This window comes from Ochlerotatus camptorhynchus, unplaced genomic scaffold (assembly GCF_037179485.1).
Source record: "Ochlerotatus camptorhynchus isolate MF236.1 unplaced genomic scaffold, CSIRO-AGI_Acam_v1.1 ptg000131l, whole genome shotgun sequence".
In the NCBI taxonomy this organism is placed as follows: Eukaryota; Metazoa; Arthropoda; class Insecta; order Diptera; family Culicidae; genus Ochlerotatus; species Ochlerotatus camptorhynchus.
In genome coordinates this window covers 1545249-1556745 of record NW_027040621.1, presented here as the reverse complement: position 1 = coordinate 1556745, position 11497 = coordinate 1545249, and the positions used below count along the sequence as shown (strand labels likewise).

Below are 11497 nucleotides of genomic sequence, written 5' to 3'. Positions count from 1 at the left end.
AATAACCTCAAATATATTTATTAATATCCGCAAGAATATACGTATTGTAAAATATAACAAATATTATCCATAGGCTCTCAGCGAGTATAAAATCGTTGTCATTGTTCTACTTTATCACAAAAGTTGGATCACCGACGAGGTTGGATGGAATCCGGAACCCAGATGGATTTTTTCCGCCGATTATTGATTCGGACCTATTGATGACAACGGTAGATTTCATCGTCTGGAAATAAAATAAAGTTTACTTGATGCAATAATATTGATAATTAAATACTTACAATTTTAACTGTTGATGTCACCGCGTGCGAACTACATATCCGGCAAAACCAGCAATCCGGCAAGTAAGAATATTGCCTTGAATATCTAACGAATTTTAATTTATGCTTCTAGTTTCGTTCCACACAAAGAACATGATTTGCAAATTTTGACGTCAAGGTTAAAATTAGCGGCAAATCTATGTCCAGTGCTGCCAAAAACGTTGCTATGACAAGGTGTTTTTGACAGTTAAACAGTTTTCATTTTAAAAATATGCACTTTTAAAAATACAAGTTGAAAATGAAAAATAAACTTTCAAAACAAATCAAATACTTTCATTTTGAGAATTTTCGTGCTTAAAACTATCAAAGTCGGGAAACTTTTATTTTGAAAATGTATGGTTTTTATTAATACAATTTTTGTTTTTTGTGTGCAGGAATCGAGAGCTGCTCGTTCTCCACTTCTTGCAGAAACACGATGTCAAGCTCCATCGTTCTGAGAAAAGTTCGGAAGGCGTTGAGTTTTGTTTCGTTGGTGATCGTGTTTATATTGATAGTAGCGATGTTGTAGCTGGCGATTGGATTCACGATTGGTTTTCCAGATCCCGCTCGTCATCGATACCATCTCGTCGCTTTCTGGTTCTAGGGCGTCCTCTAGAGTTTGAGCTGTGCGTTGACATTGTCGAGTCGTCTGTCTCGTTGCCATCGGACTTTCCACCACAGACAAACAGACATAACACATTGAATATTTCTCACTGTAAAACATCGTCGCTAAAACATTACCGCCATCTGTTGAGTACACTCTGGTGGGCACTCACTGAACAGATGGCGGCAGTGTGTAAACGTCAAACGCAAGGGAATTGACTATGCGCGCCACAGGTGGCGGTACTACCAACTACGATACTTTTAAATTGTCCGTTAAATGCTTGTTCGACGAACAACTTGCAAGTGTTATGTCTGTTTGTCTGTGTTTCCACCATCAGGGGACTGTTGACCGGACGTGTTGGACAGCGACCTTTTCTCTGGCGGCGGTTTTGGACCCGATACGGGTATGATGGGGAGAGTGAGTGGAGGAAATTGTGTCTCCGACTGCGTGTTAATTGGTTTTTGTGTAACCGACAACAACTGCTGTTTCGGCTTCTTCGACGGTGGGGGTTTTGTCTGCAACGTTGGCTTTTGGCTCCGTGGCTTCGCATATGGTTTGGTTGGTGTTGGTGCAGGCTGCTTTGTCGCATCGGCATACGACTTCTGCACTAGCAGCTTTTTGTTCTGCACGCAGGTGGCACCGATGTGGATGAAATCCCGGCAGTGTCGGCAAGTTTGACGTTGACCAAAATAGGATAGCAACGTCGATTCCCCGTCGATAGTGACCCACGACTCGATGTTGTGTTTCACGATCATCTTGGCAATCCGAACACCAGTGGAAATGCCCGGAAAGTACAAATCACCTCCGCACATGTGTTCGCGAACTGAGATGACGTCACCGTACGTGGACAGGAATTTGATGATGGCTTCGTCCGATACGTCCTCAGACAGATCATACAGCTTCACCTCCACTGCCCCGTCTTCCATGGTTATTCGCAGGGGAACCATCTTCCCCTCACTCACTTGCACTTCGTGTTTTCTGTCGTGTTCTTCGCACACTTTTTGTGCCAGCTCCAGGTCGACGACCTTCACGAAGGCACACCCGAGACTTCTGCTATACTGTATTCTCAGCACTTCACCGGGCTTTAAACCCAACATGGTTCCAACAAAGTTTTGCACTTTTGCATAGTCCGGTTTTTTCGGCAACATCGCATAATCTATGCGGAATGTGTTGGCAAAACAAGAATGTAAACAAACTTTATGAAAGTCATGCGGGCTCGAGCACTCCTTACTCAGATTTTTTTTGGCGGGATTCATCTGAAGAAGAGCAAAACTATTTGCTAATTGAGAACATTTTCAAGCAGTTATCGATTGACTTGCAAAATGAAATAGATTCAATCCGCAGTACCCAGATACGACCCAATCAAAAAGGACTCCAGACATATTCCGGAGAACTTCGAGGTTTGGGCGTAATTGGTTTTGTAAACAAACACGTAAATCGCCGATTTCTCGCGAATAAAAGGTCAATATTGCAAACAAACTATGCCAAATGATGGAGAACCTCTACCTGTTTGGGCCTGTTCATAAACTACGTAGACAGTTTTTTGGGATTCTTGACCCCCCCCCCCCACCCCCTGCGTAGACAATTCTCGATGAACATTTCAAATGGTCCTATCTGCTTTGATCGATTCTCTTAATCGACTTTCTCTTTTCATAACCACTGCTATGCAAACAGATTTCGCGTTAATTCTACCACATAGTTTGATAAAGGAGGTTCTAATCTAGCGTCCAAAACGTCAAATACAACAGGGAAAGGTTTTGCAGCTGAGTTATTGACGAAAGAGAAAGTCGATGAAGAGAATCGATCAAAGCAGATAGGACCATTTGAAATGTTCATCGAGAATTGTCCATACAAAAAATTTAAAATTTGTATGGGCCGTGGATAATTGTCAACCCCCCCCCCCCCCCTAAACGGTCTACGTAGTTTATGGACAGCCCCTTTGTGGTGTTAGTTTTTTAGAGTGGACTTTAATTCGCGAGAAATAGGCGATTGACCGGTTTGTTTACAAAACCAATTACGCCCTAATCTTGAAGTTCTCCTGATATGCTAGCAGTTCCACATGGTAAGAAAAAACACACCCAAAAGTAAGTTTTTTCCACTCATCTCGGTATACTATCAGGCGCCCAATGCCAAATGACGTCACTTTTTCGCCGGCAATTCGAGTGGGTAGTTTACCCATATTATGGTACGTTTAGTTTTGACCGATCCGGGTGGTTCTACCCAAATTTGGGTATTTTTGAAATAGCGTGTATACACTAATAAAATCGACAATATTGATTTTATAAGAATATCGACGATATCGACGTCAGATCGCCCAATGGTAACACTACTTTGTTTCTAGATTTCCTTTCATAAGGGCCAATGTCGCAAACGTAAACAATGATTATTCTTCCATGATTTTCTCGAGAATGAAAACTAGCCCAAGTAAACCAACACGATCATTGTGTAGAGGCAGAGACTCTCTATGCATTACAATTGGTGACTTACATGGGTTTACGAAAGACGCCATTGTTTACGTTTGCGACATTGGCCCTTATGAATGCTCACTGTCGGTTTGGTTTTTTATCGAACCACCACACCATCAGGACACAGGAATCAAACATCTTTAACAACAGTGGAAGTAAACAAACGTTTTATGTTCTTAAAACATAAAAACATATTCAGTTAACTAGTGTAAAAGCATAGGAGTGCGAAAGTAACCTGGAAAAGCCTTCAACATGCGATGCATCATTCCATCATGCGGCATGGACCTGCACAGGCGGAAAGAACACTGTGGATTCTCGTCCCACAGGTAAGAATGTTTTCATGGCTTTCACAGTGAACCATCATTCGGGATACAAGTTGCTTCTTTTGTGTGATAGATTGCCGAAAAATGCAAAGAAGCGCCTGGCTTGGCTGAAGATGCTCGACCCATCCGGTACCCAGTACTCCATCGTTAATGATGCAAGGGTCTGCTCCCGCCACTTCCTGGAAAGTGACTTCTACGAAGTCGGTTCAAGACGGAAGCTTCATAAAGGCGCTGTGCCATCGCGCCGTCTTGGACCAGCTGCCAAGCTACCTGCGACATATATTCCCGAGCAGTCGCACTGTGTATTTCTGGATGAATCGTCGATGGTATGTCCTGTTCAGCGAAGTGCACCAGTGACGCTTCACAGCACAGCAATAGAGGCCATGCAGGAAGCTGAGTCGTCTACCGGTGAAAAAAGGGTCAAAACCATACGATATGCGGGAGACCTGAGGGACGATGAAGTTCCCTTTATCTCTCCAGAAGAGGCCCAAGAGATTCTTCCCAAAATTTACAAACAACTGCATCGAACCAAGATGCGCCTGAGCTGCTACAAACAGCAAAACTTGCGTCTCCGGAAGAAGGTGGAACAATTGAAGGAAATTATAATTGATTTGAGGGACGAGCACGACGGTGTCAAATCCAAGCGTGACCAGCTGGTGTCTGAACTGAAGATTGAGCCGACGCAGCTGTCCGAGGGCTTTGATGAATAGGAAAATCAAATGGCATCCTGCGCGATGATTTCCGGTAAAACATGATTCCCGCGTGCAAAATTGGACTATTCTATGATAATAAACTCGAACTGAATACATAATAAATTTTTCGGATTGTTGATTTTCATTTATTGTTTAGAATAGTAGTAGTAGGGGAAATGGATGTAATGTCGGCTTAAATGCACCTAATTTGGGCAAATACATAAATTCAGCAATCGACTAAATTTTCAATAGCGACCATTAATATCCATTAGTACCGTCCCAATGACTCGTTCATCTAGATAAAATTGATAAATAGCTGATTTTTAACGATGGGCCCAATCTTAGATTCATAGGCCAACATTAGACCCATTTCCCCTATTTACCGCACAACATTTATTTATTTATTTGGCGCAGCTACTCTTGAAGATGGCTGAAGTGACATCCGTTCCACCATAGGTAGCGCCACTAGGTACTGCGATCCCGGACCGAAGAAATGACTGGTTTGATGGCGGATGCAAACTGTTAGTAGAAATTTACTAAGAGAAGCTAAATAGTTCGCACACGGATTACGTGCCGCAAGCCGATATGTGCAAGGACTTGGACGGTAACCTTCTTACGAACAAGTGTAAGGTGATTGAGATGTGGAAGCAGTACTATGGTACTAATGGTACTATCGTACCACATCGTTGTCTGTGATCGTACTATGACGAACACCTCAACACGGTGATGCAGCAGAAAACGAAGGTAGCACGGCAAAAGACCTTAGAGCACGCGCAGAAGACGACAGGCTACAGGCCCCTGATCTCCCTGAGGAGTGCATGGAAGGTGTCGCATGCCCAATCTACAAAAAGGGCCACAAGTTGGATTGCTACAGCTACCGCGAGATCACACTGCTAAGGGGCCGCCTACAAGGTACTCTCCCAAATTCATCGATTTCAAATCCGCATACGACACAATCGATCGGGATCAGCTATGGCAGATTATGCACGAGTACGGATTTCCGGATAAACTGACGAGATTGATCAAGGCAACGATGGATCGAATGATGTGCGTTGTTTGAGTATCGGGGATACTCGGGAGTCCATTTGAATCTTTAATTAGGTTACGGCAAGGTGATGGATTCTCGTGTCTGCTATTCAACATCGCGTTAGAAGGTGTGATCAGAAGAACTGGTAAAGAAACGAGTGGCACGATCTTCAGGAAGTCCAGCCAGCTTATTGGCTTCGCCGATGACATCGACATTACGGCACGGAACTTTGAGACGATGGCGGAAACATACAAGCTAAGCGGATTGGATGTGCCATCAACGCATCGAAGACGAGGCTGGTAAATGGCTGGACAATGCGTACCATTGATACCCCGCGTATCTGCAGGTATAAAATAGACCCCATTGTGGTCCTTAGCCTATTGTCCAGAAATTCCTATCCCTACCTCCCCGCGGTGCCGGCTGAGGTATGAGTAACCATATAGGAAAGATCGGGTAACCAACTCCGGTGGGACCTTGATCGTATGCTGACAGGGAAGGGGAGGTTTCTCTCTCCGGAGGGCGTAGCCTAAACGACCGTCTGTTCTCCATATAAGGAGCGGCTGATCACCATCCTAGTACCAGCTTGGGACTCTAAACAGAGCTGTACACGATGGTCCTCCGGTGCAGACCCTACAAGCCAACCGTAAAACTTAAAAAGGACAGGAAGCAACGGACCGGAACAATCGGCATTGACCCAGGCAACGAATACGGACTAGCGATTGGAAACTCGGAACATGGAACTGTTAGTATCTCAATTTCTTGGGAAGTAACCGCATTCTTTCCGACTTATTGAGGGTTCGCAAGTTCGACATTGTAGCGCTGCAGGAGGTTTGCTGGAAGGGATCTTCGGAACATACGTATCCAGCTTTCCATGCTCGGTAATGGCGGCCTGTTGGTATGAATAAATGTATCTTCACTGTGCTTTTTGACACTAACTGGAGGGCCTATGTTGTTCCATTTTCTTCTGTTCCTGAGAGATGGAAAGGGAGGGATTAAAATCCGAACCTCCAGATAGTCCCCCCTATTTTGCGAGTCACGTGACTCTCTCTCACCGGTGAGGTGACAATAGTCACCTCGTGTGAGGTGACAATAGTCACCTCGTGTGAGGTGACTCTCCATTTGATTTACATGGAGAGTCACCGGTGACAGAGAGTCACGTGACTCGCAGAATAAGGGGGAGTGTCAAAAAGCACAGTGAAGGATACATTTATTCATACAAACAGGCCACCATTACCGAGCATGAAAGTTGGATAAGCATGGTTATACCAACAATCAATATGAAACTATCGATTTGAAATTGGCTCACTACTTGACTAGCCTATTGGTCCCAAGCAAATCGATTAACGTACCCCATTCTAGTCAAAATTCTAGTACTACACAATGTTTGTTTTGATTCGCTATGAAAGTTTGACAGATAAAATGAGGGGTTAATGGATTTTCCTATGTTTCGAGGGGTGAATCGATTAGCTTGGGACCGAAGATAGTACCAGAGCTGAGCCAAAAAGTAGAGCTCGTTTCTTCGGGACCTACTAGTCTTAGAGTTACCTCTATAGTTATACCAACAATCAATACGAAACCAACGATTTTAAATTGGCTCACTACTTGACTAGCCTATTGATACCAAGCAAACGATTAACGTATCCCATTCTAGTCGAAATTCTAGTACTACGCAATGTTTGTTTTGATTCGCTATAGAGATCTCCAAGCGCAATCTCACGAACACTAAAATCCAACATCCATACATAAAAATAAAGAAGAAGAAGAAACAAAAAGGTATCGCGATATCACAACTACTTAAAAAGGTAGCGCGCGGTCTCACGCACACTTTTGTGCATCTGGAGAACCATAGAGGTAACTCTAAGACCACTGGGTCCCGAAGAAAATCATTATTATTTTTGGCTCACTCAGTACCAGAACAACGGTCCCAAGCAGTCCCAAGCTATTTCACTCACCCCTGCATGTTCTGCATGAATCCACACACCCCTGATGTTATCTGTCAAACTTTCATAGCGAATCAAAACAAACATAGTGTAGTAATAGAATTTCAACTAGAATAGGGTACGTTAATCGTTTGCTTGGGACCAATAGGCTACTAAAGTGGTGAGCCAATTTAAAATCGTTAGTTTCGTATTGATTGTTGGGAGAACTCTATGAAAGTTTGACAGATAAAATGAGGGGTTATTGGTTTTTCCTATGTTTCGAGGGGTGAATCGATTAGCTTGGGACCGAAGATAGTACCAGAGCTGAGCCAAAAAGTTGAGCACGTTATTTTGGGACCTTCTAGTCTTAGAGTTACCTCTATGGTTATACCATTTAGCAGAGCTGCGGCAACACACATGAGCTGGGTACAGGTTTCATCGTGCTGAGTGATATGCAAAAGCGCGTGATTGGGTGGTCGACAACACGAATGTGCAAGTTGAGGATCAAATGCCGTTTCTTCAATGTCAGCATAATAAACGTGCATAGCCCTCACTCAGGAGGTGACGCTGATGATAAAGACGCATGACGTCAAAATCGTAATCGGAGATCTAAACGCTCAGGTTGGCCAGGAGGAGGAATTTAGACCGGTTATCGGAGAGTTCAGCGCTCACCAGTTTACGAACGACAATGGCCTCAGACACATAGGTTAGGTTGGGTTATCGTTAATAGCGAGACTTTCAGCCAGAGGCTGGTTCATCTCTTGACGAATATTGGGGAATCCAGAAGCGGTCCCCCCTAGTGACAGAATTTGAAATGGCGGTGGGCAGCCAGAAGGGACCCTCTAGTTATAGAGTTAATGAGGTGGGGTATCCAGAAGGGACCCACTAATTAAAAGGAGTGGACAGTCCAGAAGAGACCTCCCTAGTAACAGAATATTTGTTTATCAGAGTTGGTTGTCGAGGTGCTGTCGTAGTTAGTATTTAGATGTTCCTGGTTTGGTGCATTTGATCGGCTAATTGTTATGGAGATGTATACAGAGTCCGTTATAGTGGTTGGTCCTGGTTCGATGCAGTGGGTCAGTTATGGTTGGTTCTTGTCAGTGAGTTAGGTCAGATGTTCTTATACATGTTGGCGTCCTTGATGAAACATATAACAGCTGCTTCGGTTGAAGGCTCAGACTCATAGATTTCGGTACACCTGGAGATCACCACTACAGACCGAATCACAAATCGACCACGTTTTGATTGATGGAAGACACTTAAGTATTCTGATGTTTTATGCGGGCAACAAATTACATCGTGATGAAGTTTGATTCTAATGTAACGTAAGGTTCTGTTGTCATTGGATGTATTCTGATGTCAAGTTTTACATCGTCAAGACGTTTGATTCTGATGTTACGTTTGAGGCTAATGTATTTTTATGTACTTGGACGTCACACTGAAGTCTAAATACATTAAGGGTACAGCAATACGCGTTAAAATTTAATGTATTGAAGATGTCTGCTGATGTTTCCTACATTACAATTTCTATTCGGGTCTCGGATATTATCGACGTTGTGACCTATCGCGGCGCAAACATCGATTCGGACCACTACCTTGTAATGGTAAACATGCGTCAAAGACTTTCCGTTGTCAACAACATTCGGTACCGACGCCCACCACGGTACAATCTGGAACGACTCAAGTTACCCGAAGTCACAACTGACTACGCGCAAGACCTTGAAGCAGCGCTGCCGGTTGAGGGAAAGCTGACCGAAGCCCCTCTTGAAGACTGCTGGGATAGTGCCAAAGCAATCATTAACAGCGCAGCAGAAGGTGCCATTGGGTTTGTGGAACGGAATCGACGAAACGATTGGTTTGACGAGTTTAAACGAGAAGAATACAGCGCGGGTGATGATGCTGCAGAAAGGTACCCGTCAGCATGTGGAGCGATATAAACAGAAGCGAACACAGCAACTTCACCTTTTCCGGGATAAGAAGCGTCGCCTGGAAGAGGCAGAGTGCGAAGAAATGGAACCGCTGTATCGTTCACAACAGACCCGGAAGTTCTACAAGAAACTCAACGGATCCCTATGAAAGTTTTACAGATAAAATGAGGGGTTCGTGGATTTTCCTTTGTTTCGAGGGGTGCATCGATTACCTTGGGACCGAAGAGAGTACCAGAGCTGAGCCAAAAAGTTGATCACGTTTCTTCGGGACCTTCTGGTCTTAGAGTTACCTCTATGGTAATATCACCAACAAACCGACATGAATGACCTTACAAATTACCATAACATTTCTGATCAAAGTACAAAAGTGACATCTGCCACCGTGTTCGCGAAAAATGTTTATCCTAGCCACGAACACGCGTACAAAATGTATGAGTTGGTACGTGTCTAATCTATCGCGGGCAAATTATTTTTATCTAGATAAAAATAATTCTATGGTTTTGACAGATGGGATCACTGTATATTTGAATCGGCCGTTATGGATTCTCGATCAAGAGTTAAGTTTAAGTTTCATGTCGGTTTGTCGGTGGTAATATGCCCAATATACAAAAAGGATGAAAGTTAGAATGTGAGAACTACCGAGCGATCACCATTCTCAACACAGCCTACAAAGTGCTCTCCCAGATCATCTTCCGCCGTCTAAAGGGTGTCCACGATGAAATTGCCACACACAAAATTGATTCGCAAAATTCGAGTTTTCATCCGATTGCCATCAAATTTTCAGGGATTGAGAAATAACTATTAAACTTCATTTTACCATTTTACTCGTATTTTATTTACAGTCCATACGCAAATGCCCGCACCTTGGCCTTAACCCCGGCCATAAGATTCTGCACAACCTGTGAATCAACCGTTTTTTGCATGTAAACCCATAGTTTCTTCAGTTCCTCGACTGTCTTCACTACCTTAGGTCGTTTAAGAAGGTGCTGCTTCATAATCGCCCAGTACTTCTCGATGGGGCGGAGCTCCGGAGTGTTGGGAGGGTTGAACATTTTCGGCACGAAATTGACCTTATTGTCCGCATACCACTTCAGCACGTCCTTGGAGTAGTGGCATGAGGCCAAATCCGGCCAGAAGATTGTTGGGACGTTGTGGGCCTTCAGGAGAGGAAGCAGCCGCTTCTGGAGGCATTCTTTTATGTACACCTGTCCGTTCATCGTGTCCTGGGTCACGAAAGGTGCACTCCGCTTCCCGCACGTGCAGATGGCTTGCCAAACCAGGAATTTCTTCGCAAATTTGGACATCTTCTGAGTGCGGACATGCTCCGGAACGCTGAACTTATCCTTGGCCGTGAAAAACAGGTTGCCGGGGATCTGTTTGAAGTCGGCCTTCACATATCTTTCGTCGTCCATGATGCAGCATTCAACTTTCGTCAGCATGTTGAGGTACAACTTCCTGGCACGGGTTTTGGCGGACTTGTTCTGCTTCTCGTCGCGATTAGGGGCCTTTTGTACCTTGAACGTTCGAAGCCCAGCCTTAGTTTTGGCCTTCTGGACAAAACTTCGGCTTAGGTGCAGCTTCTTAGCCACATCCCTAACGGAGGCGTTCGGATTTCGGTTGAAGGCCCCAACTACGCGGTTGTGATTTTTGGTGTTGTACGGAATACTTTTTCCTTCACTTCTGGGCTTCCGATCGGTGGTCAACCGTTCCTCGAACCGCTTAATCACTCGCGACACCGTGGAATTCGCGATTCCCAACGTTTTAGCGATGGAACGATGCGAGAGATCCTTGTTCTCGTGATGAATGCGCAAGATTTTATCACGCACGAGCTGTTCTTTCGACTCCATTTCCGCGAGTTTTGATCACAGGACTTTAAATAATGCACTATGAACTAAATCCACCCAAATTTTCATCAAATTCTACCCAACGGTTAAAAAGTTAGAGCAATTTCATAGTGTGGCAATTTCATCGTGGACACCCTTTATCGCCGCTAGCAAGCAGATTTGTGGGAAGTTATCAAGCCGGTTTTGTGGACGGGCGTTCGACAACAGACCAAATCTTCACGTTGCGCCAGATCCTCCAAAAATGTCGCGAATATCAAGTTTCTACACACCACCTATTCATCGATTTTAAAGCCGCTTACGATACTATTGACCGTGAACAGCTATGGAACGACAACGGTTTTCCCGGGACACTGACGAGACTGATTAAGGCTACGATGGATGGTGTACAGTGCTGCGTGA

At 44.3% G+C, this 11497-nt stretch overlaps 1 protein-coding gene across 1 annotated transcript; it reads left to right on the top strand.

Moving 5' to 3' along the window:
• The first annotated feature begins 3286 nt into the window (after positions 1-3286).
• Positions 3287-4483, top strand: LOC135700254 (uncharacterized). The gene is made up of 2 exons (XM_065220698.1): positions 3287-3691; positions 3762-4483. Exons 1-2 carry the CDS (start codon positions 3618-3620, stop codon positions 4396-4398), a joined length of 711 nt encoding a protein of 236 aa, XP_065076770.1. The 5' UTR covers positions 3287-3617; the 3' UTR covers positions 4399-4483.
• The last annotated feature ends 7014 nt before the right edge of the window (positions 4484-11497 follow it).

Coding starts and splice junctions, on each gene's coding strand:
- LOC135700254 (XM_065220698.1), top strand. CDS start 3,618: ATGCGATGCATCATTCCATCATGCGGCATGGACCTGCACAGGCGGAAA. Junction 3,692..3,761: donor TGTGGATTCTCGTCCCACAG/GTAAGAATGTTT, acceptor TTTGTGTGATAG/ATTGCCGAAAAATGCAAAGA.